This window comes from Cetorhinus maximus, chromosome 10 (assembly GCF_964194155.1).
Source record: "Cetorhinus maximus chromosome 10, sCetMax3.hap1.1, whole genome shotgun sequence".
Taxonomy (NCBI): Eukaryota; Metazoa; Chordata; class Chondrichthyes; order Lamniformes; family Cetorhinidae; genus Cetorhinus; species Cetorhinus maximus.
The window spans coordinates 110,728,972-110,755,876 of NC_135888.1; the positions used below are offsets into that span (position 1 = coordinate 110,728,972).

The 26,905-nt window shown below is 43.2% G+C and overlaps 1 protein-coding gene across 2 annotated transcripts in view; it reads right to left on the minus strand.

Annotated features, from left to right (window-relative positions):
* Positions 1-7,275: 7,275 nt before the first annotated feature.
* The window catches only part of LOC144685942 (organic cation/carnitine transporter 2-like), a 127,639-nt gene continuing 108,009 nt past the window's right edge, over positions 7,276-26,905 (minus strand). The window contains exons 7-10 of one of the 2 annotated variants that reach the window (XM_078551000.1): positions 25,948-26,162; positions 22,798-22,980; positions 15,267-15,402; positions 7,276-7,424 (exon numbers count right to left, since the gene is read on the minus strand). In XM_078551000.1, the coding sequence (XP_078407126.1) occupies positions 7,346-7,424; positions 15,267-15,402; positions 22,798-22,980; positions 25,948-26,162 (613 nt within the window). In that variant the 3' untranslated portion in view covers positions 7,276-7,345. Of the gene's footprint in view, positions 7,425-12,283; positions 12,385-15,266; positions 15,403-22,797; positions 22,981-25,947; positions 26,163-26,905 lie in introns of those variants that run through there. The other variant, XM_078551001.1, reaches the window with a different exon arrangement.

Sequence of the window (26,905 nt, forward strand, 5' to 3'; positions counted from 1 at the left end):
TCGGTCCCTCGAGCCTGCTCCGCCATTCAATAAGATCATGGCTGATCTGTTTGCGTTTTGAGTTCCACATTCCCATCTAGCTCCCAGAACCTTTGATCCTTTCGCCTAACAAGAATCTATCTACCTCTGCCTTAAAAATATTCAATGACCCCACCTCCACCACCTTCTGAGGCAGAGAGTTCCAAAGTCACACAACCCTCTGAGAGAAAAAATTTCTCCTCATCTCTGTCCTAAAAGGGAACCCCTAATTTTAAAACAGTGCCCCCTTGTTCTGGACTCACCCACAAGAGGAAACATCCTTTCCACATCCACCTTGTCAATGCCGTTCAGGATCTTATGTATTTCAGTCAAGCCATCCCTCACTCTTTTAAACTCCAGTAGAAACAAGTCCAGTCTGTCTAACCTTTCATCATAAGGCAACCCTCTCATTCCAGGCATAAATCTAGTAAACTCCGTCTGAACTGCCACCAGTGCATTTGCATCCTTCCTAAAGTAAAGAGACCAAAACTGCAAACAATATTTGAGATGTGGTCTCACCAATGCCCCGTATAACTGAAGCATAACATCCTTACTTTTATGTTCAACTCTTCTTGTAATAAAGGATAGCATTCCTGCAATGAATGTTGTCTGTACTGATTTTACAAAAGCCTTTGGAAAAGTACCACATCAAATACTGGTTAAGAAAACTGAGGCTCATGGAATAGGAGGGTCAGTGTCAGTTTCAATAAAACAAAATTGGCTTAAGGACAGGAAACAAGGAGTCATGGCAAATGGTTGTTTTTTCAGGCTGGAGAATGGTAAATAGTAATGTTCCACAACGGTTAGTGATGGACCACAGCATTTTATGAAATATATTTCAATTATTTGGTTATTGGAATAGAGTAAAATTTCAAAATTTAACGATGACACCAAACTTGGAGGTATGGCAAATGTTGAGGATGATATCAATCAACTCCAAAAGGTAATAGACTAGCAATGTGCAGGCAAGTGGTAAATGGAATTTAATACAGAGAGATATGAGGTGATGCATTTTGGCAGAACGGATAGGGAGAGGTAATACAGGGAGGGGTAATAAAGAATGCACAGGGCCAGAGGGATCTCAGGGCTCATGTGAACACTGGACTGGAATTTTATGCTCCCCCCCCCAGCCTCCACAGGGGCAGGATGGCAGGCAGGGGGCAGGGCCATAAAATTGGCTGCTACGCTAGTGACCCAGTCCAGGTGCCTACCCGCCCAACCCCAGGAGCGCCATGATATATCAATGAGCCCACCTTGCATTACAGCACAAGGCCACCTTATTACAATGCAGATGCATGCAGCATCTGATGAGCAGTGGTCCCGGCATTGTTGCTTTGGGACAACAGTGTCTTACTATGAGAACAGAAAGAAGCATTTGTGGTTTATATGGAATTGAAATGAACAGATTAGATGATTCACAAAGGCATGTCTGTGTATCAACAAACAGAGAATTGTATTGAAATGACTAAGTTTAGCATTTGCAGAGTGGGGAGTGCACATTAACCAACAACCTGAACAATAACTAAACACAGCTGGAATAAAGATAGAAATGTTTCTGTACAGTGCTTAATTTCATATGAGTAAGAAGAAACATCATTTATTGGTAAACCACATTTATTTTAATTGAAGAGGATTTCATTGTTTATTCATAAATGAGGTATAGCCACTTATGTGGAAATTACTTGGAGCAAACACTAATATGGTTACATGAGCTCTATAACTTTGCCTCAAAACTGTGAACTGTGATATTTTCTTATACAGAATAAGAGAATGTACAGACATAAAAACCTTTCACCTAAAGCGGCATAATTTAGAGGGAGATTTTTGCATAGTTGTAATGTCACTGCTAGTAACCCAGAAGGCCAGGCTAATGTTCTGGGGACAGGGTTCAAATCTAACCATGGCAGCTAGTGGAATCTAATGTCAATTAATAATCTGGAACTGAAAAGCTAGTCTCAGTAATGGTAACCATGAAACCATTGTCAATTTTCGTAAAAACACGTCTGGTTCACTAACTGAGGGAACTGCTGGTTTTACCTGGTCTGGCCTACATGTGACACCAGACCCACAGCAATGTGGTTGACTCTTAGCTGCCCTCTGAAATGGTGTGGCAAACCAGTCAGTTCAAGGACAATTGGGGATGGACAACAAGTGCTGGCCTTGCCAGTGGAACCAATATCCCATCAATGAATACATTTTAAAAACTAGGCATTTTTGAACTCAAGTATGAATTCTCTGACAATATTAACTTTACAATAATCCCATGTGATCTTCAATTAGTATTGTTGTTGAGACCAGGTTAATGGTGAAATTTAGATACTGGGCTGAAAAAAATCAAGAGGTTTCAATGAATTCCATACATCATTCATGTCTCACTCCTATAATTGAGATTAATAATTGTAGCCCTTGATAGCAGCCCAATTATTATTTAGAGTCATAAATCCATGATTGTAGATTTAATAATCACACTTTCTAACAAGGAGAATAAATCATCATCTTGAGATCAATGGCAAAAGAATTGTTTGAAAGGATAAATTCAGTAAAATGCAATACAAATGAATTGAACATTATCAATGACTGCATTCATAATTAATAATCAAATAATGCAGGCATATGTCCAAGTCTTGTTCTGGAGTATGATTTTTGTTCAAAGAGAGGCACTATAAATATTGGTTTATAACTTGCGCCATGTCTAAGGTAATCTCCAAACCTCCACCCAAAATATTTACAATCTTTTTGTATAAGATGAATACATAGAATTATCATGCTTCTATTCATCAAAATGATCACCTTCATGTCATTATCCATGAATATAATTTTTTCTGTTCTTTCTCATCTCATCCAGAATATTTGCATTTATTGTTACTCCAATTCTCTAATACTGTGTTAAATCAAAGAACACCTATGTTTTTTAGCTTCAGTCCTGGGGAATTCCAGAATGGTAACCACAGCACAATGGAGCAAGAGGAATTCTGAGGAGAGAATTTCCAGAGTTGAAAGAGTCCAGTCATAGGGGATTTAATAAATTTGGGTGATATCATCCTTTGCAGTTGTGACTGAGAGTCCAGGAGAGTGTATTGCATACTTGATTCCAAAGTAAAGGCGATTTCAGAGCAATTGGAGAGGGAATTGGAAAGGGAAAATCCAGTGCTTGTGGTTCATGTTGGAACAAATGATATAGGAAGAACAGGATGAGGTCCTAATAAGGGAGCATCAGGAGCTGGCGTTAAAGCGTTAAATCAAAAAGCACGATTTTGAGGGCAATGATCTTATCACATGGTAATTGCCTTTGGGACAAACAAATCAGGACAGTAAATATGTGGCTGAAGGACTGGTGTGGGAAAGAGGGCGCCATCACATGGAGCAGGAAGGAACTACACTATTTGGATAGGTTGCTGAAAGGAGAACTAGGGTTTTAGAATGGACTTTAAACCAGTGACCCAGATTTTGCATCGTATAGACAGCAAAATGGTGGGTGTTCACCATCATTACCTTATGAAACTGACAGAAACTTTTGGCATCTGCACATGTGCAGTTAAGTGCAGAAACCCAGAAGCTGCTGTCAGTGGTTCCCTGCTCTTCCATAGGATGCACTGCTGAAGTCCCGTAGGTGGCAATCTTTAGAAATCACTGAATGGATTTGAATTTCCCCTTTTACACTGGAATCTTGGGTGGAATTTAATGCAGGTGATGTAGGTTCAGCTCACTGGTATGGAACTAGTGCGAATCCTGTGTCACCTCTCCAAAGATGCGCCCGACACTATTTAAGTGCAATCAGAGCATCATTGGGCCTCCCACAGAATTAAGTCCACAGTAGGGTGGAAATGCTGTCCCGAGAACTACCGGCCTCTACATTACAGGCAACGCTAATGGGAACAGTGGCTGCCATATAATGCACTGAGACCTTCATTGGTCCCGGAGATCATTGATGGATCCCTGGACAAAGGTGAGGGCGGACAGGTTGGGAGCCAACGGAAACAGGTTGCTGGCAAGGGAGGGATGGACGTTTGAGGAAAAGGCAGGGGGTGGCTCACAATGCCAGGTCCCTCAATTGACACTGCATGCCTTTGAAAGAGGGACACCCCGAGAGGCCACTGGCAAACTCAACAGTGGTTGGTAGGCATTCTTCTGGAGGCAAGGGAGACTCATGGGAATTCAGATGAATTCCTGAGCCACTACTAAATCCTGTGGTCTCAGGAATAATAGCCTTTAAGTGGATCAATAATGAGCCTAAATAACCAATGAGTGGGTTCCCTGTGTTGGCTCATCCATGTGCTAACTACACGGGGCTCAGTTTTCCCGCTGGTGGGAATGAGCCGCACATTTTCCCCTGTAATTATGCGGGACCTCCAGCCAACTAACCCTCTCTGGTGGGTTCCATTAACTCCTGGCCCCCAAGTTAAAATCCCCTGTAAAGGTTACTACCTTGTTAATGAGTTGTAACTGAGTTCTTAATGGTGTACTAAGTCAACTTACTGCGGAATAACCTCTCTGCCCATTGTTTGTAAGTATAAAATTAGTTTTCTACCATTTTTTCCATTATGATAAAAAGTCCATAGATTTTTAACACGATTTTCTTTTAAAAAAAGCTTGTTTATGATATTTCAGGTTCTAAGTTGTATGACCCAATATTTATTTTGCTCCCTCTAAATTTTATAAAAATGAAGAAAAATTGGTACATTTTACTTCCTGGTTTGCTGTCTGTGAGAACTCTTCAATGTAATTAGTTTGTTGATATCACTATTGCTGGACACTTGGACATCCCCTTGACTTGATGTCATATTCAAATTAGAATGGTAGGGAGAGTGAAATGTCTGTCACAGAGATCGCAACATCATAGTGGGCAGGTTTCTTTGAGGCCAGTGTGTCACTTTGCCACTGACTGTAAAACCCGGTCAATGAAGAGGTGAGAGGGCTCAGGAAGAAATAAAAAGTAAAGTAAAAATTGCCTAATGTTGAGAAAAAGGGGTGAGGGCAATGTACCCTTTTTATTCCTTGCTTAAGTGCATCGGCCCTTTTAAATTATTTTGTGCTGCATGCATGCACAATAACCTGCACGGGGACTTTTAGATTGCTACATGGCTGCATGGTTGCGCAGCTTAGATGGAACTTTGGATGAAAGCAAACTTTGGGTCATAAATAGTGTTAATGATAATAGAAATAATTCAGGTTCAGAGAAAGTAAAGCAAATAACAACAAAAGAACTGATAAAAATGCAACAGAAATGATGAAACGCAATAATTGTGATAGTCAAAAGTGTGAGAAAAATGGCATGAGGTCAAAGATTCTGTTCCTGAAATGAGAATCACAAATGCACACAGCATTAGGGATAAAACAAATGAATTAGAAGCACAAATTCAACTTATAGGGTAGAATGTTGTAGCTATCACTGAGGCCTTGCACTCATTGAGACCTGGCTACAAGATGGACATAATTAGGAGATAGATAATCCAAATTATAAAATCTTTAAAAGGACAGGGGATTTGAAAAAAGCTGAGGAGCTGCAAAATTGATAAAAGAATCTGTTATAACATGAGAAAGAGTAAGGGTGAGCGGGTGGTAGAAAATTTCTGGATAGATTTGGAATAGAAAAAGATGCAAAACATTGGTGGGAGTTACCTGAAGACCCCAAAGCACAAATATACCAGAGCTAAAATGACTAAACCGCTGAGGCCAGACTGTATAGATTAGGCTTGTATTCTCTTTAGTATTAAAGATTAAGGGGTGATCTAAGTGAGATGTTCAAAATGATTAAATAATTTAATAATGTAGATAGAGAGCAACTATCTGGGAGAGTCCAGAACAGGGGGGCATTAGCTTAAAGTTAGAGCTAGTCAGGCCTATGTGGTGATGTCAGGAAGAACTTCTTCCCATAAAGGGCAGAGGCTGGGAATTCAGTGCTGAGTCGCTCACTTTCTGACTTTCCAAAGCCTGTCAGACCATCTACAGGGCGCAAGTAAGGAGTGTTATGGAATACTCTCCACTTGCCTGGATGAGTGCAGCTCCAACAACCCTCAAGAAACTCTACACCCTCTAGGACAAAGCAGCCCGCTAAATCAGCACCTTAAGGTGCTGACCTTAAACATTCACTCCCTCCAACATTGCTGAACAGTGGCAGCAGTATGTACCATCTACTAGATGCACTACAGCAACTTGACATGCCTCCTTCCAAACCCACAACCCCTACCACTTGGAAGAACAAGGGCAGACACATTGGAACACCACCACCTGCAGGTGACACATATTCCTATCTGGTTCACTAATGTCCTTTAGGGAAGGAAATCTGCCATCCTTACCTGGTCTGGCCTATATGTGACTCCAGACCCACAGCAATGTGGTTGACTCTTAAATGCATTCCGAACAAGGGCAATTAGGGATGGGCCATAAATGCTGGCCTAGCCAGCGATGCCCACGTCCCATGAATGAATGAAAAAGGAATCCTGATTTGGAACTGTTTGCTGGGTCAAAATCCCAGAACACCTTCCCTAACAGCACCGTGGGCACACCTGCACCATATGGACTGCAGTATAAATATATCAGAGCTAAAAGTACTAAAATTATGAGGCCAGATTATATAGACTTGTCATCCACTGCCATCTTCTCAAGGAGAGTTAGGGACGAGCAATAAATGCTGGCTTTGCTAGTGAAACTCATAAATGAATGATAGAAAAATTAGTGGAAACCTTGAACTCTCTCCCACAGGCTAGACCAATTGAAAATTTTAAAACTGAAATTGATGGATTTTATTTAAGCAAGAGGAATAAGGTATATAGAACCAGGCGGTTAGATGGAATTAAAACACACACCAGCCATGATCTCACATTGAGGCTTGAAGGGATGATTAACATTCTTATTCCAAGTTCCTAAACTGATGATCTATTTCTAATTTTACACTAACTGTGGGAGTTTAGACTGAAGTTGGTTGAATGGAACAGTTGACAGCAATTGCAAAAAGCACAAATGAAGGAATTGTACTTGTCTAGTGCTTGATGTTTGGTGCAATGTCTTTAGCAAAATTTCGCTGTGAGGAGAAACCTATCCACTGAGCAAAGAGATATAAGTTAGCAAAAAATGTTCCAAACTCTTTGCCTAAGACTTTGAAAAAAAGTCCAGTAAATTTGTTTTTTTAAAACCTAAAGCATCAAATAGTACTGCATGCTGGTGGTTTGAACATTTGTAGAGGTCCCTGAGTATCTATGTTGCATTGTTAAATATACTTTAAGAGTAGATATCATTAGCCCTGTGGCATAAACTGGAAAGAAATGGTGAAAGTCCATTTCTCCATTGCTGCAGACCTATGGTCAGAACCGGGTCAAATTTCCTCTTTTTAAATCACCACCATACTGTTTTCTCCAGCTGTTTCATTTTTCTTAAAATAGTAGTGATTGCAGCAAACACTTTTGAACCTGCAAAAACAAAAACACTGTCTTAAGGAATGCACACAAAATGAAACTTTCGCATCAGATTTCACTGGGTAGATATAGTCACTTTATTCGTACCAGACTGGCTTCATTTCAGTAATTCAAAAATGTTCAGCGTCAGAAGGTAAGGCAATGGAGTGTGTTAATGCACTAGTACATTACTGTGCTACAGACTACTAGGAGGTGGGTCACCCACATACATAAGGTGCTGGGTTTCATGGGTTGGGGGGAAATGAATTGCTCGTCCGCCACCACTGCCCACCCACCCCCTCCCCCATTCCGCCCACCATTGCAAGTGTCAGCCAGCAGCTGGCACACTTTAAAAAAGCCTGTCCTGCAGCCACAACATGCTGCCGGCAAGCTGAGAGTGGGACCTCTGCCTCTCAGAGCGAGGGAGTCCCACCCTCGAGAGCTGCCAGTCAATCTGATTGGCTGACAGCTCTAGCAGCCCCAGCAGCGTCAGAACTCAAAACAAAAATAAAAAATACCTGGAAAAACTCAGTAGGTCTGGCAGCGGAGAGAAACACAGTTAACGTTTCGAGTCCGCATGACTCTTCAACAGAACTAAGTAAAAATAGAAGAGAGGTGAACTCAGTCGATCTTAGTAGTGGAACTTCAGTGGATCCTGGAACAAGGTAACTCCTTTGCTTTATAGGATGGGGAGAGAAGGGGTAGGGGGATGGGGGGATGGACTTTGGCGGCTAGACGGGGAGGAACAAAGCAGGGGGAGGGGGAGTAGCATCTTGGGGAGTGCCCCCGATGTGCACAGGGAAGGACACCCCACTTCCTTCATGCCTTTTTACAACTTATGTTTAAAAAATATCCTGCCAACTTCCACCATCTGCCTCCTGCCCACGCCAACTGTATTATGGTATAGGCAGTGTTATATTCCAGTCAATTGGCTTGGTAACAAGCTTAATTGACTGTTAATTATATATTTTAAAAAGCTTGGGGATGGGCATGAAGGGAGTGGGTTTGCCACCCCTCGTATTTTATGTGCCCCCCCACACCCGCTGAAAAAATACCTGGAGCAGGACTTTGCCCTCGCCGGGCGGGTGCGGCGAGCAGGCTGGGAGTGACTGTGAAATTGACCGGTGCCTGTGATCGGGCCCCAACCGCGATTTCATGCTGGCGGGCTAATTAAGGCCCACCCAGCGTTAAACGCGGCTCATCGCTGGCCGGGAAGAGCCAAGCGGGGGCAGGGGGCTTGTCGGCCATCGGGTCCAATGGCGACCCAGCGGCCGGTTTATAAACGGCCCAGGCAACCCCAGAAAGGCTGCCAGGAAGGGTGTCTGTCTGCCATTCTGAAGATGGACTTGAGCGCAGCAGCAAATGCTAGGCAGCAGGCAGATCGGGTGGTGGCTGCCAGGATGGACGTCTTTGTCCCCAGAGGTGGGAGGAGGAGGCCACCGCACCTCACCAAGAGGGAATGGGAGGAGACGGCAACCCTGGTGAGCTGCCATGATATGGTGCAGCGGACATGGGTGCAGTGCTGAAAGCGCTTCAGTAACCTGCAGTGTTCAGGGTGAGTACTGTGTTAGCATGGGTCAGTGTGCAGAAGTGTTAAGGTGTGGCCACCCTCCCGTGGTCCTCAGGGGTGCTAGATTCTGAATGCCAAATGTCAGTGATGCTGGAGCTGGCCAAGGGGGTGAGCCCTGGCTGCTTGGACTGAGTGCCTTGTGGCTCGAGGGCACAACTCGGATGTGCCCGGCGATGTGTTCCCCAGCTGGGGTTGACCAGGCTGCAATGGCGCTGCAGGTAGAGAGTAGACTAATCAATGCTCCTCTGTCCTTTCAGGAGAAGACAAGCCATAATCAAGCCGAAAAGGCACGTAGAGGCGGAGGCCCCCCCAACCTGCTGCTGCTCTCTCAGTTCGAGCAAGATGCCCTGGAGCTGGAGAGCCAGCATGCTCCATGTGCAACCAGGTGTGGAGAGAAGGGGGTGCCAGATGAAGGTAAGAGCACAGTGCACAGAGGTGAGACTCTCAGATTGTGTAACCATTCCAGTGTAGTCTCTTTAATGATGTGAGCCTTGAACCTGGAGTCCCCATTAACCATTGAAAGACGATGGCATCGCGATGCAGATCGCCATTGTCTCACCAGGGTGCCTGGCATGCACAGTGACAGTGTGATGACTTTAACTAGTGACATGTCCTTCTTCTCCCTTTTAGGTTCACCAGCAAGCATCCGATCTGCAGACCCCAAAGGACCACTCCTGATACCAGAGGACTACTGGGCATCATTTTCACCTGCGTCACACTCGTACTCTGAAGCAGGAACTAGTGCAGATACCAGCACCTCCATGGGCATTAGATCGGCGACTAGTATCTTGGTGCACATTGGCGAGGGCACTTCACAGTCGCTTGAGGTGCAGGCAGACGCAGAGAGTGCCCAGGGCACTGGCAGTTGGAGAAATGCTAGGCACCAGAACAGCAAAGGCTGATGATGAGGCTATCGAGTCGTCCATTAGGCGGCAGATGCTGGATGTGAGATTTGCGGAAGGATCTGGCGGAGATCCATGAGGGTCTGCGTGCCATGGTCTCCATTATGGGGGAGTCCATGCAGAGCATGAGCACTGCATTGACCCTCATGGCCGAGTACACTGCCTCCTCCATTGAGAGAATGGCGATTCTCATGGAGAGACAGCTCCAGGGACAGAATCAGGGGTTCCTGGGGTTGCGCTTGGACCTGCAAGCCCTCACACAGGCACTGACCTCAGGTGGTCAGTGTCAGTGTGGGATATGGATGGGACACCCAGTATCCCAGCTAGATGCCCATCCATCAATGGTGAGCAGGGAGGTCCTGAGCAACCTCACGTTGGTGCAGGAGCTGTCTGTCGTTTCTGCGGGCTCCTCTCAGGGTGCTCTGTATGATGCTAGCCGCTCGTCCGCCTCTCTGCAGTGACCGTGGTATCTTATGACGCTGCAACAACTGTGGAGGTGCCAGCCGTGGCACTGGCCGCTCCCTCCCAGGTGGGGCCAGCACAGGCTCCACTGGCCAGAGGACAACTGCCAAGGACTTCAAGGCCAACAAGACAGCAGAGTAACCAGGCTGTCTCCAATGCTGCTGCCAAGAAGGGGGGAGATTTAGACGTAGCACTTGCAAACCTAAGTTAAAGGCACCATGGGCACAAGAGGGGCAGGTCATGGGTGGTTTTAAGTTCATTTATGTTTAATTTATGTATACTGGTCTGGGAATGAAGACCAAAGAAGTTTATGTAAATAGTTTGGAATTGTCAAAATGAGATAAATTTTGTTTTTGTCGTCACGGCCTGAGCATGCTTCACCTTTTTATTTTATTGGTGCGGGGAACACCAGTATGTAATGTTGGACATATGTGGCTCTGAACTTTATTGCACTGGCATTGAGTTTTTTTGTGTTCAAATGAAAGGATCCTTTCAGTCATCTGGGATGGAGGAGGCAGCCCTGGCCTGCGTTTGAAGCTGATCTTTGGTAGTATAGCTGAAGGAGCATTGGAATAAGATGTCTGTGGTGTCCCTGTCTCCCTGGAGGTTACTGAGGTCTGGATCCATGCCCTCGGTGTTCTCCTCACTGTGCTCCTCTTCTGATTCACTACTGGACTTAACATCTGTGTCTTAGGATGTTTGCGTCATGGGAGCTGTCAGGATACTTTGCACAGACTTGCAGAATCTACATCCTGTGATCACACACTATCTGCACGTTCACGGAGTGGAATCCCTTCCTGTTAACGAAGGTACCCAGCTGACCTGCTGGTGCCTTGGTGCCCACATGTGTGCAGTTCATGGCACCGTGGATGTGGGGAACCCAGCAATCACTGTAAAGCCTCTGGCTCGTTCAGCCTAGCTGGCCTCTTCCGTACGGTAAAGAATAAAGTTCAGGACCCACCTGAACAGAGCTTCTATCACCAGCTTGGCGCAAATGTGGGCAGCTGATTGGGAGACTCCACACAGATCCCCCACTGACCCCGTAAAGAGCTGGAGGCATAGAAGTTGAGGGCCATTGTGACCTTCAGAGCCACTGGCAGGGGCTGTCCACCCACACAGTCAGAGCGGATCTCAGGCCCAATCATCTGGCAAATGGAGGTCACAGTCTCCCTTGAGAGGCGCAGCCTCCTTCAGCATTGCACCTCGGACATATTGAGATAGTTGCATCGCCGCCTATAAACGCTGGCAGCAGGATATTGGCGTCTTCTGTGGCCCCTTCCACCTTGGACTACCTGCTGGTCCTGCACCCCTTCTGCCTGTGCCTCTCCTCCCACAGTTCCCTCCCCTGGAAACTGTATTGGGACACGTGTGCACCCGCCGAGCAAAATATTGTGCGAGTACGCGATGACGTCAGGACGCTCACTCCCGTTCGGGTCAGCCGTTTGGCCGCCTGCGGGATGAAAGATTCTGCCACCAATCGAGGGCTGTAAAATCCAGCCCAAGGTTTTCACAATACTAAGTAATCATATGCTGAGCCACTCTGATCTAGTTTCCTGCATTGTGGAGTTGCAATACTGAAAACGGATGTTAGTGATTGCCCAAGAAGCTTAATTTTTAATGATTTTATTCAGTAGTGGGACCTTGGCACATTCAGTTTTTCAGCAACGTATACATGGTTTTTTACACCTGTAAAATTCAAATACAATGACAACAACTTACATTTATATAGTGCCTCTAACATCTAGAAAGTTCTATGGAACTTTGGTTCAATTATGTAGCCAGAAAATAATAAAAAAAACACCATGGGTTTGGAGGGAAGATGGCAATTCAGACTTTACACTTGTGTGACCTGCACTCTTCAATCAAGTTCAGGATGATAGGAAATCTCAACCCAAATGAGAGCGAATGCAAGCACAAACCATCTGCGTTCAACATTAAATAGGATCATCAGGCTAGCATACGTGCTAGGCTTATTTTCCTTCTTGGGACAGTCAACATGTTGGGAAGCAGCATTAAGTAAACTTCAGAAAGCACCTAGTTGCTGCAAATAATAGATAATGCATGTTGTTCTACAAGTAAATCCACTGTTGGTTGTGGTATTAAGACTCACAGGTTGGGAGTTCTTTGGTGCACTGGATTGGTGCTGAGTTAGGTAAAGTGAAACAGTGCTGGAGGTGTTATTAGCCAGTGTTTTTGGTCCTGATTGCTATGCAATGAAAAGTGTAGATTTGGTTGTTGAGCGAGAACCAATGTTTAAATACCTGATCGTCACTTATTACCTTGCGTCAGATATGAGAAAAGGCCATTAGCTCTGAAACTAAGGTTGGTATATGGTAAATACATACTCTATATGAAGTTACATCGAAACTAGAAGCAGGAGTAGGCCATTCGGCCCTTCGAGCCTGCTCCGCCATTCATTATGATCATGGCTGATCATCCAACTCAATAGCCTGCTCCTGCTTTCTCCCCATATCCTTTGACCCCTTTTGCCCCAAGAGCTATATCTAACTCTTTCTTGAAAACATACAATGTTTTGGTCTCAAATATTTTCTGTGGTAATGAATTCCACAGGCTCACCGCTGAAGAACCGGGTGAAGAAATTTTTCCTCATCTTAGTCCTAAATGGTCTACCCCATATCCACAGACTGTAACCCCTGGTTCTGGACTCCCCCACCATCAGGAACATCCTTCCTGCATCTACCCTGTCTAGTCCTGTTAGAATTTTATAGGTTTCTATGAGATCCCCCCTCATTCTTCTGAACTCCAGCGAATATAATCCTAATCGACTCAATCTCTCCTCATATGTCAGTCCTGCCATCCCAGGAATCAGTCGGGTAAACCTTCGCTGCACTCCCTCTATAGCAAGTACATCATTCCTCAGATAAGGAGACCAAAACTGCACACAATATTCCAGGTGTGGTCTCACCAAGGCCCTGAACAATTGCAGCAAGACATCCCTGTTCCTGTACTCGAATCCTCTGGCTATGAAGGCCGACATACCATTTGCCTTCTTTACCGCCTGCTGCACCTGCATGCTTACCTTCAGCAACTGGTGTACTAGGACATCCAGGTCTCATTGCACATTCCCCTCTCTCAGTTTATAGCCATTCATATAATAATCTGCCTTCCTGTTTTTGCAACCAAAATGGATAACCTCACATTTATCCACATTATACTGCATCTGCCATGCATTTGCCCACTCACTCAGCTTGTCCAAATCATACTGAAGCATCTCTGCATCCTCCTCACAGCTCACCCTCCCACCCAGCTTTGTGTCATCTGCAAATTTGGAGATATTACATTTAATTCCCTCATCTAAATCATTAATATATATTGTGAATAACTGGGGCCCCAGCACCGATCCCTGCGGTACCCCACTAGTCACTGCCTGCCATTTGGAAAAAGACCCGTTTATTCCTACTCTTTGTTTCCTGTCTGCCAACCAGTTTTCTATCCATCTCAATACACTACCCCCAATCCCATGCGCTTTACAAGGAGTTGGTTTCATAGAGGCTCAACTCTTGTATGAGATGCATCCAATGCCTTCTTGATGATTTTATCTTGCTCCTACCTACTATTTTTCCTGGCACCAAAGCTCATTGACATTGTAAATGTTCCTTTGTCCAAAAATGTGCTGTCCTCTTACAGCAACAGAGGTTCCCTTTCCCACAATTCCCTTTTTAATTTGTTTTAGTATGTTTTCTGTGCTGACCCTAGCACTGACATCACCTTAGTCAAAGTCACTGCATCGGTAACTAAATCAAAAGGCATTATTGTTCCTTATCTTCCTCAACTTCACTACAACATTTGACATAATAAATCATGTCATTTCTGTTACTATCTTCCCTCCATGATCCACCTTCAGGTTCCTGCTCCAGTGTTTGTGCTGCTACCTGTATTGACTCAATCAAATCATGGCTTCTCCTATCCAGTCACCTCCAGAATTTCCTGAGGATCCATTATTGGCCCTCTCCCCTTCCTTATTTGCATGTTTCTTCTGGGTGATATCATCCATATCATGGAGCTAGATTCTATGTGGATGTTGATGCACCCAGTTTCTCTTTTCTACCACTTCTTGTAACTCCATGACCTCGGCATTATTATGTTATTCTGGCTGTCTGATATTACTTCATGAATGAATCAAAATTCTTTGCATTTAAACATCGGGCAGAGTGAAGCCATTGTTTAGTTCCACTGCCCTGTCAGCTTGTCCAGACTGAATCAAACCGCATTCAAGCCTCATATTTTGTTTGATGCAGAAGAGTGTTTCAAATGGGTTGGCCTATCCATTAATAAAACTGCTTATTTCAGCCTTTGCAACATTGCCTACCTCCACCTCTACCTAACTCTCACTGTCACCGTAAAACCTATCCAGAATTTGGTCTCTAATCGACTTTTCCAATGCAATCTTTGCCAGTCCCCTATCCTGCACCATCCATAAACTCCAAGTCATCTCAAGCTCTGCTGTATGCATTCTTTTCTGTACTACACCTCACCCATCCATAACCTCCCCTCCTTACTGAGATATATTGGCTCTTTGTGCCATAGTAGATTGAAGTTAATATTCTCAATCTTTTTTTACAAATTTCTCCACAGCTTCTCTGCACCATATCTTCATAATCTTCTCCAATCCAACATATCCTCTCACCATCTCTGGTTATCCAAACTTAACCTTCTCTCCATCCCTCACACCCTGCCAATCTCTCCCCAAATACCCCCACCTCTTTTCCCCTCTCCCTATATGTGGAACATATCTCTTTTCCCAGTCTTTTCACCATTTTATCATCCTCTCATGAAGAATGGATGCTTGCTCTTTTGTCTCTGTGAAGCAGCTTGGGGGCATTTTCAAGATTAAAGCATCGCATTGTTGTTTAGGGCAGAAAATTAATAAGGAAGACTGAATCATAAAGACTACAGACTTACCCCTTCATTTTCTGCACCTGGTCAATGGTGTCTGGGAGAGCAATATTGACTGTTTCAGGCAGTAACAAAACCAGAGTTGCTGAAAACACTGCCAAACTCCCCATCAGAATATAAGGCAGAAACTCATAATAAACTCCTGTGAAAATATAGTGCATACATTATAAGGTGAACACCAGTGCATCAACATAAACCCATAGCAAGTACAACAAACACAAATCTTGTAGCCAATAACCACCTTTTAATGTCTTTTCAATATAGGTACATTCAAATAATGTGGGAAATTTTTTGTTTATTTCCATTTTTGAGGGTTTTTTTTCCTGCCTGTTTTAACCTGTTGCCAGGCACCATTCTCAGTGATGAGTTAGGTAACTGGTTCCAATGAGCAGCTTGAGATGTCAGAAAATTAGTTTAGAATTACTTTGATTTTTCCTGGCAATTTCCAGGCAAGCAACCTGATAGGCCTGGATAGATTAGAAAATTAACGCAAGGGTAATTATCAGATCAAATTCATGTCCTATCATTCTGTGATGCAGTCTACTGGGGCACCAGCATGCTGGTTGCAGCATTTGCTACAGAATGTCCTGAATACCAAGCAAATGCAGTCATGGCCTTGTTCTTGATTTCATTCGAGAGTATGGATCCAGAATCTGCCACTCCTGACTTTAGCGTGTATCCAAGTATTAATCGACAACAAAATGCCATTAACCCTTTTCAGCCCCAAAAAATGGTCTCAGCGCCTCGTGTCTTTGTCTTATAACAGACTCTTGAATGTTGTTTCCTAAATATAAGACAAATCATCTCAAGTCTTCTACAGGTCACTGCCTTGTAATGCACAAAAGATTAGGTATTATTCCATGCACAAAATAAACCAGCTGAACTCTTCAATGTATCAAAGTCATCTAACACACTATAGGGATGATACGGTGACCCAACAAGCCAAGTAAGGGAGTGCATTTCAGGAAGTTGTCATCCATCAAATTATGAAGTCATCCTCCTGTAGAGCATAAGTGTCTCCACAAGGCAAACAATTTCAATATTAACCAATTACTGTGCAACTCATTCCTTCTTCAGGGTATTAACATAAATAAATGAGGAAATTGCTGATTTTCCAAACTTTGATCTTCCAAAGTTTTCTTGATTCAGGGAATGACCCCTTGGATTTGAAACATTGTTACAGTCACTCCCTTATTTAATTCCATTTAAATGAAAGGGTGCAAGATAATAAAATCCAAATAAAACAAATAGTGACTTATTAACTCAGAATATTATTCCAGCTGTCAATTATGCACTTCAGTCTCACTGGTGCCCTCTGTTTGGGTAGAGCAGCCTGCAATGCATAGGTGACAGGTGAAGTTCAATGCGGAGAAGTGTGAGGTGATTCATTTTGGTAGGAAGAACATTGAGAGACAATATAAAATAAGGGGTACAATTCTTAACGGTGTGCAGGAGCAGAGAGACCTGGGTGTGTAAATGCATAAAAGCAAAATACTGCAGATGCTGGAAATCAGAAATAAATACAGAAAATGCTGGAAAAACTCAGCAGGTCCAAGGAGGTCTCTGAAGAAGAGTCATACGCACTCGAAACGTTAACTCTGTCTTTCTCTCCACAGATGCTGTTAGACCTGCTGAGTTTTTCCAGCATTTTCTGTATATGTGCATAGATCATTGAAGGTGGCAGGACAGGTGCAGAGAGCAGTTAATAAAGCATACAGTATCCTGGGCTTTATTGATAGGGGGCATAGAGTACAAGAGCAGGGAGGTCATGCTGAGCTTATATAATCTCAGAATCACAGAATTTTAATGGCACAGAAGTAGGCCATTCAGCCCATCGTGTCTGCACCAGGTCTTCAAATGAGCATTATGACCTAGTGCCATTGCCCTGCCTTTTCTCCATATCTCTGCACATTGTTTCTATTCAACTAATCATCTAATGCCCTTTTGAATGCCTCGATTGAACCTGCCTCCACTACACTTCCAGGCAGTGCATTCCAGACCCGAATAACTCGTTGTGTTAAAAAGTTTTTCTCACGTCACATTTGCTTCTTTTGCAAATCACTTTAAATCTGTGCCCTTTTGATCCTTTTACGAGTGGGAACAGCTTCTCCCCATCTACACTATCCAGCCCCCTCATGATTTCAAACATCTCTATCAAATCTCCTCTTAGTCTTCTCTCCAAGGAGAACAGTCCCAACCTCTCCAAACTATCTTTGTAACTCGTCAGACCTCAACTGCAGTGTTGTGTACAGTTCTGGGCACCACATTATAGGAAGGATGCAAATGCCTTGGAAAGAGTACAGAAGAGGTTTACGAAAATTGTTCCTGGGATGAGAAACTTGGTTTGTGAAGATAGGTTGTAGAGGTTGAGACTGTTCTTCTTGGAGAGGAGAAGGCTAAGAGGAGATTTGATAGAGGTGTTCAAAATCATGAGGGAGCTGGATAGAGTAGATAGGGAGAAAGTGTTTCCACTTGTAAAAGGATCGAAAATGAGAAGCCACAGATTTAAAGTGATTTGCAAAAGAAGCAAATGTGATGTGAGAAAAAACGTTTTCACACAGCGAGCGGTTCAAGTATGGAATGCACTGCCTGGAAGTGTGGTGGAGGCAGGTTCAATCAAGGCATTCAAGAGGACAATTGATAATTATTTGAATAGAAACATTGTGCAAGGGAAAAAAATCAGGAGAATGGCACTAAGTCATGATGCACATTTGGGGAGACAATGCAGACACAATGGGCCGAATGGCCTTCTTATGCGCCGTAACAATTCTGTGATTCTGTGATCTGCTTAAAAACACATTGGATGGGGCTGCTCCATGCAAGACTCTCCATACCAGATCCCCAATGAAACATGGAAGGACTCCCATGTAGAATGCACTCCACTGGGGACCCACACCTCTGTTGGACAGCAAGATGAAATGCCAGGGTGTGTCGTGACAGAAGACAAGAATGATGGAGAGGCGAGTACAGGTGCAGCCTGTACAGGAAACCTCTCTGCAAGGCGTTCGCATCCTTTTTATAATGTGGTGCCCAGAACTGTACACAACATTGTAGTTGAGATCTAACGAGTCACAAAGGTATTTTGGAGAGAAGAAGACTAAGAGGAGATTTGGTAGAGATGAATGGCATTGAAGAAAATTCCAAGAGATGACTTAAGTTGTGAGATGGCGACACCCGAGGAAGGTTTCATAAAGGAGTGTCCATGAATGTTATTTATATGGACTTTGAATAGACATTTTATTAAGTTCTATGTAAGAGATCTGTTAGAAAAAATGAAAGAATGTGGAAGTTAAATCAACCTATTGAAATGGGCAGGAAATTTGTTATGATAGGAGGCGGAGAGTAAGGATAATGGATGTATATCCGAATTGGCATATGTGACTATTGATGCCCTCAGATACCTGTACTAGATTTCAGTCTTTCACTATATTTCTAAATGACTTAGATAAAGGACAGAGGGGTATATATCCACATTCGCTGACAACAGTAAGTTAGATGGCACAGCAAGGAATACAGATAAGAAGTTGCAAAGGGAGATTGATAGATTAAGGAAGTTGGCAAAACTGTGGCAGGTGAATAACAGTTTAGGTCAGTGCGAGGTCATCTATTTTGAGCTTAAGAAAGATAGATCAGAGTGTTTTCTAAATGGTGAGAAATGAGGAAGAGGGCTGGAATACAAAGTGGTGGATGTTATGCTATAGTTGTATAAAGCTTTGCTTTGACCCCATCTGCAGTAGTACATTCAGTTCTGGATACCACACCCTGGGAAGGATATCGTTGCAACGGCAGGACTGCAGTGCAGATTCACTAGAATTATATCAGGGCTAAAAGGGTTAACTTATGAGGACAAATTGCATCAGCAAGTTTGAGAAACCCTTAACTATTGAAGATTAAGGGTGAATTACTTGAGGGGCTTAATTAAAGGATTTGATAAGGTAGATAGCAAGAGACACTATTTCTTCAGGTCAGTGAGTCCAGATAAGGGGGATGTAATATTAAAATGAGAGTTAGGCAGTTCAGGCATAAAATCAGGAAACATTATTCTCTCAATGAGCTGTGGAAATCTGGAACTCTCTCCGCCTACAAAACTGCTGGGGTTAGGTCTATTCCGAATTTCAAAACTGAGATTGATAGGCTGTAGTTAGTTGGTTGTGAATACTGTGGCTATAAAAGCAGGTCAGATGTGGGAATTCTAAGTGAGTAACTCACCTGCTGACTCCTCATAGCCTGTTTACCATCTACAAGGCACAAGTCAGGAGTGTGATGGAATACGCTCCACTTGCCTGGATGACTGCAGCTCCTACAACATTCAAGAAGCTTGACACCATCTAGGACAAAGCAGTCCACTTGATTGGCACCCCATTCACCACCTTAAACATTCATCCCCTCCACCAGCCGACGTGCAGTGGCAGTAGTGTATCATTTACAAGATACACTGCAGCAACTCACCAAGGCGCCTTCAACAGCACCTTCCAAATCCATGGCCGCTATCACCAAGAAGGACAGTGCAGCAGATGCATAGAAGCACCATCACCTGCAAGTTCCCTTCCAAGCCACACATCATCCTGACTTGAAATAATATTACCGTTCCTTCACTGTAACGGAATAAAAATCCTGGAACTCTTTAACAGCACTGTAGGTGTACTTACACCACATGGACTGCATCAGCTCAGGAAGGCGGCTCACCATCACCTTCTCAAGGGCAATTAGGGATGGGCAATGAATGCTGGCCTGTCCAGTGACATGCACATTCTGTGAAAGAATAAATAAAAAAGGGTATATAGTCATATGGGCTGAGGAGGGTAAATGAAGTTAAAATACAGATCTCCTGGCAGGGCAGACTTGACCAGTTGAACAGGGTGGTAATTTTTTGACTGAAAAGTGAAGAGTTTGCTGCATTGCCTGCACTTTAAAATATTTTAATAATGGGAGTGTCTGAAGATATCTGGGTGTAATGCAATTCTGAATTGATCTCTAGTTTTTCTAATACTTTGTTTCTTTATAAATTGAAAGATGATCCATAAAAGTGTAATAAAATAACAGGGACAGAGGGATGGCAAACAACAGGCCATCAATATACCTGAGGAGGAAGCTCTACAACTCCTGGACAGCCACACCTGGAGGTGGTTGGAGAAGGAGATGTTTAAAGAGAGTTACCAGGTTCAGGTTGGAAATGAGGTGTTCTACCTCGAGTATTGTGAGTTATTACAATGTTCAGACATTCTGATTAATTGAAATTACTTCTATCATTGTATAGTTCTTCTTAATCACAACATGAAGGTATACTTGTTTAAAAAATCAGCCAGGTTCTTGCAATAATTAATTGTGATAACTGCTGTTGGTCTCAGAAAGTGGGATAATGAACAATGAATGGTGGGAAAGAGATATATTGCTGTAGGAAGGGTGTAGTGGGATGAGGTACTTATAATTATTTAATATAATTATTTCTCATTCCCTTCATTTACACCATGTGGACATGAATCATGTGGACTGTTTCAATATCTGCATGGATATAAATGCATTAAATTACTTTAGCCAATCTTGTGAGGTCAGTTAAGCTTTTTCTACGTGATATTTCCATTCAGCAAATAGTCAATGTGCACTGACTGCCTGTGCCATTGCTCTTCATGTAACTTCTCTCCATAAGGCCTTATAACCCTCTTTTGAGGCTTCCTTTCTTTGATTCTAAGCAGTATTTGTCTCCTTACAACATTACCTGTACAAAACTTTAGAATATTGAGACCTTGCCCCTCCCAGACATCTGCAATTCTGATCCACCTTTTGTCCTCCTTTCCTTGATGCGCTTTTGCCTTTGTCTTTGCATCAAAAACACTTGCTTTGCCTTTTGGCTCTTTAAGCTGTGGTGGCCTTTTCTTTGCTACAGCTACTGTGCATTTCTCTCCTTCCCAATCATTTAGCAGCCAGATCACCAGGAATTTGTCCTGCCTAGCTAATTACCCGTCCTTCCCCCATCCCTTGCTGTTGCAACAGCTGCTAATGGAGGTCATGTGAGTAGGTGGAAACCCTGCCCAACATGCTTCTGGTGGGCCAATAAAAACCGAGGCCAAGTTGTCTGTTGCGTGAACATCATTAAAACATTAAGATCTCTAATATAAACACAATTTCAGAAAATATAGAGCCAGTGTTACTGTACACTATTGTAAAACTGCAGCAATTGTGACAGCGTTGTCATGGAAGGATTTATATAGCACCTTTCACAACCTCAAAATGGCCCAAAGCACTTTACAGCCAGTTAAGTAATTTTGCAATGCAGTCACTGTGGTCTGCCAAATTGCACACAGAAAATTCCTACAGTCAGCAATAGAATAATGATCAGATGATCTGTTTTCATGATGTTGGTTGAAGGATATCTATTGGCAATGGGAGAAATCTCCTACTCCATATAATAGATCCATTTGGATTTTTACTTCCACTTGAGAGGGAAGAGAGGGAATTAGTTTAATGTCTCAATTGAAAGACAGCATCTCTGACAGTGTAGCACTCCTTCAGTACTCTAGCCTAGATTTTGTGCTCAAGAGCAATTTTTTACGGGGTGCCAGGAAGCATGCTGGGAGGTGAGGCCATCATAAATTGGGTGGCATAGCAGATGATCTGGTTCCATTTGCCTTCCTGCTGCTGTAATTTACCAGAGGCAGGGTAGGCCCAATTTGGTTCAATTAGGCCAATTGAGACCCTTAAGTGGCCAATTAAGAGGCACCGAAAGGCTTCTCCCTTCTGCCACCGATATCTTACCAGCAGGTGGATGGGTGCTTGACCAACTGGGGAAACCACCACCAGGCACCTGTGGCCCATGGAGGGCCCTCCCAGCGGCAAGGGCCTTTCCCACTGAAAGCCATCCCTTATCCTTGTGATCCACATCCCCCGCTCTAGCTGGGCCCTACCTGACTAGTCCTGGTGAGCCCTAAGCCCACTTGCACTTTGGGACCTTCTCCCATTGTGGCTGGTCCAGGACTGCTGCAGTTGCAGTAATGGCCATCACTCCTGGTGTTGCTGCTGGTACTGAAGTGCTGCCGGCCATCCAATTAGCTTATAGTTCTTTGAGGTGGGACATCTTACATTACAGGGGCAGAAGCATGACTGGAGGCAAATAACTGCTTAATTAACGTTAAATTCTGTTGGAGCTTCTGTGATCGGCCAAGGTAGGGTTGCCTTTTAAGCCAGTGAATAGGGCCGGCGCTGTCTTTAAATCCCTGGCATAAGCGTCTGGAGTGGGACTATGAACCTATAACCTTCAGACTGAAAAGTGAGAGAACTGCTACTGGGCCACCACTAATATAGATAAAGTTATTGAACTCTAGAGTCCGAGAAATCTAGGTCTGCATAGGAATTCAGAATAGATAAAAGAAAGGTGCATTCAATTGAATCTGATGATCATATGAAAGAGTGCTAGAACTGATGGCGCAAAGCATATGCCAATAATTTGGGAATGCCCTGTGGCATTCACAATGTGGCTATCAGAATAGTACCAAAATTCCTTATATTCTACCTAAACATAGAATTTAAACTGTTATCTTACCAAGGAAAAAAAAGTAAGATGAGATGATGCTGCCCAGCCTGGAGGCCATCAAACACACTCCGACACCTGTATTCCTTACCACGGTTGGGTAGAGTTCAGCAGTATAGGCATAAATGATGGCAAAGGCACATGTGTTTGCTAATTTTCCAACCATCACCAGCACTGTAGCAAGAATTGAAAGATCTAGAAAAACCATACGCAACAGTAAACTTGGTGAAAGTTACATTGATTTACAAATGTCTGTCTGTATAATCTGGTCAAACACTTGACACACGGGCTGATTTTTCAAATACACGCTTCCAGTGTGGAGCCTCAACAATTAGGAATACATACTGGAAATTCGTGCTAGTGCTCCCCATCCACTAAAATTAATGAATGGAAAAGCAAGCACCTACAATTTCCGATATATGTTGCTAATGGCAAAGTTTATGCACTGGCTTTCAAAAGAGAATTGGATAAGCACCTGAGAGTAAAACATTTGCAGGGTTACGGAAAAAGACTCATGGACTAGGACTAATACAATTGTTGCAGAGAGCAAGCTCAGGCTTGATGAGCTGATTGGCCTCCTTCTGTCCTGCAGCCATTCTATGATTCTTTCAAAGTGAATTTCACAAAACAGGTCCCTTAATGTCGGTGTTATAATTACTTGACTGGTGGAAGTGAAGCACATTGAATAAAGGCACCTCACCCATTCTGACCAGGTTTCAACAACAACTATAACCACCACAACATAAATTTATATAGCATCTTGGAAAGAGAAAGAAAAAATCTCAAGCTGCTTCACAGAGACACATCAAAAAAATAGACACCAATCTGATAAGGGAGAGATTAGAGAAAAAAAGTTGTCAAACAAGTGAGTTTTAAGCAAGGTCCTAAAGTATGAAAGGTCAAGTGGAGAAGCAGCAGGGTTTAGGGAACAAATTTCAGAATGCGGGCCTAGGTGGCTGAAGGTGCAGCTGCCAATGATGGACTGAAGAGTTGGAGTGGTGCATAAGAGGCTGTGGCCAAATGAACAGAGGTGTGGGAATTGCGAATGGGAGGTTGTATAACTGGAGAAGGTTACAAAGTGAGGGAATGGTGAGATGAAAGAAGGATTTAATCACAAAGATGAGAGTTTTAGCTTTGAGGTATTGAGGGCTGGGAGCCAATCAGCAAGGACAAGGGTGATTGATGGGCTTGTTTTGATAAAGGATACGGGCAGAAAAAATTTGGATGAACTGAAGTTTATGGACATTATAAAATGGGAAGCTACTCAGGACTAAGTGAAGTATTTAAGTCTGCCAGCAACAAGCACACAAATGAGGGTTTCAGCGGCAGAAGGGCTGAGGTAGGGGCAGAGATGGACAATGTCATACACATACAATGAAATAACTGGTCCTTATGATGGAGAAACATGTGTTCAGAATCCCAGCTCTAGATCTTAAGAAATTGAAGGTTCAACCTGAGGCAATGACCAAGAAGGAGGGTGGAGTCAGCACTGAGAGTATGGAAATGTGATAAAGGTGGAAAATGATTACTTTGATCTTCCTAATAATTACTTGGAGAACTTGTGACTCATCCAAGATTAGTTATTTAATAAAGAGCCTGACAGTATAAAAGCCAGTGGCAGGGTTAAGGCTAGTGTCATTTGTATAGATATGAAAGCTGACCCCATGTTTGTGGATTATGTCAACCATGAGGCAGTGAGGAGGGTGAAACCTTGGTGTCTCTCAAGGTCATGCTGTGAGGTGGAAAGGGAATCCAATGGTGGAAGTATTCAGGCTATGATCAGATTAGTAAAGGAAGTCCCTTGAAGCTCAACAACATATGAAAGACGTTGATGGATAATGGTATGTTTGGCTGTGTTAAAGACTGCACAAAGGCTGAGGAGGATAAGGAAGAATAATGCACCGTGGTTGCACTCACAGTGAATGTTGAACGTAACTTTGCTTAGGGCAATTTTGATGCTGTAGCAGAGATTACAACCTGACTAGATGGATTCAAACAGAGTTGCAGAGAGATGGTCGCAAATCCTGGAGGCCAGAATACATTCAAGGTATTTGATGAGGAAAAGAGCAGTTGAAGATTAGATGGTAATTTCCAAGGGCCGAGAGCTTCTAGGTGAGTTTTGAAAAAAAAAGGATAATAATTGTGATTTTGAAGGGGGCAATACATAGGGAGAAGGAACTGAAGGCCAGGAAGCAAAACTGTCTGGTCAAGTTGTTTGTGGCCATGTATAAATTGACAGGCAAGGCTTCCACACAGTAGAATTCTACCGAATGCATTATACCTTTTATAATAGTGCCTGTACTTAAGCATTGTTCCTCTTAAACTCAGTGAAGTCAGAGCACTTTGTGCTTGGCGCTCAATTCTTCCCAGAAAACAGATGCTGCATCTATTTACTGGTGTGAGCCAATAGCACAGGTAGCATTGGGGGAGTTGTGGATACATCATTAAATTCACACAGGATAGATAAAATGCACAACATAATAAACACCGTGACCAGGATTTTGTGGCCCCTTCCACTCGACGCGATATTACGGTCCTGCTGAACTGAATGGAGATTTAAAGGGCTTGCTGCATCTGCTGGGGGGAGACACGCCACGCGCGAGGCCAAAAAATCCAAGCCCATATTCTAAAAGCATGTTACACAAGCACAAAGTGAGTGTCAGCTGCTTCACATGGATCCTCTTTAGCCAAGCCCCTTGAAGATAATGGTCAGAGCATGAAAGAGGCACACTCTAGCTAGTTCAAACCAAGAATGGCATTTGGAGTCCATTGGTATGTTAGGATCCCAATTTCCATTTTAAGTAGGCCCAATATTTGACTGCTGTTAGTGCCAAATGGTTGGCCCTGGTGCACATAATGATGTGGGCAGGCCATTGCCCACCATTTTTGGGATAGTGCCATTATGTTTCTGCTAGGTCAAAGGGCTTAAAATTTGGCCCTGTAGCTCATTCTTACAATACTGCTATGAACAGTGAAGTTGTGATGGGTGAGAAAGGGTGGAGGGATTCTTCATTGTTTTGCAAACGTGCCACAGTATGCCAGCAGGTTAAAACCTTTGCTGGGATTTCATCACCTATCTATTTCAATTTATCATGAAACGCTGCTTTAAAATGTTAACAAATGCCAGGCTAGGATAATTCCAGATGCACTGAAAACATTTACTTGGAGGTATGAACTGGATGAAGAACAGGACAATTCCACCAAAAAAAAGTGAGCCCGAGAGGCTGAACTTGCGGGGAAGCCTCCGAAGAAAAAGCCAAGCTGCTACGTTGGCCGGAATCTCGATGGCACCAGCGAAGAAACAGTTCAAATAGTCATCACCATCGAGATTGGGTGTGTTCAAAGATAGACCATAGTATCCAACTGCTAAAATCATCCTGCAATAAAATTGTAAATTCTTGTAAATCTGTTCTTAAGAATTGCTCCCCACTTTCTCCAGTTTTGATTTACTGGATTTTCTCTTTCACTTAATGTTAGTGTAATCCAATTGAAATTGCAGACCAGTCATACATGTTGCTACTGTGACACTGTTTCATCCACTAATATTAGTAGAACATTTCTTATTACAGTAGCACAATTAATTTAGAAAATGTACAATGCATTCTTACAGATGGTTAAGATAAAAATGAGTCCCTACGGTGTCACCTTGTGTTGGTCACCAAATTGTTTGTTCTAACTTAACAGCTGTGAAAGATTCCATTAAATTGAATATTAATAAAATGGAAACATTATACAATCGTAGTGTACATTCATTTACATCCATGCCATGGCTTATAAGTGCACCACACAATAATTTGAATTGGTGGTGGTTCTCTCTGCCAAAGCCACCATTTGCTTTTATAAAGTTGCATTCTCTGATCTACTGTGTATGCAAACTCTAACTGTATTAATAAGTTGAATTAAATAAATTGTGCTTGAATGCATGATTGCCTCATTTTACATTGCCATCATAACACAATGGACAGTTCCTCTGCCTCTCCAGATGAGAAAAGGATGGACAAACATTTTCATAAATATAGTGCTTCTTACATATTGAATGCCGGTCGCCTTGCTGGGGATTACATGCAAAAAGGAGTTATTGAGGGCTACAATGAAAGCAAATGAATAAAACCTGGAGAGC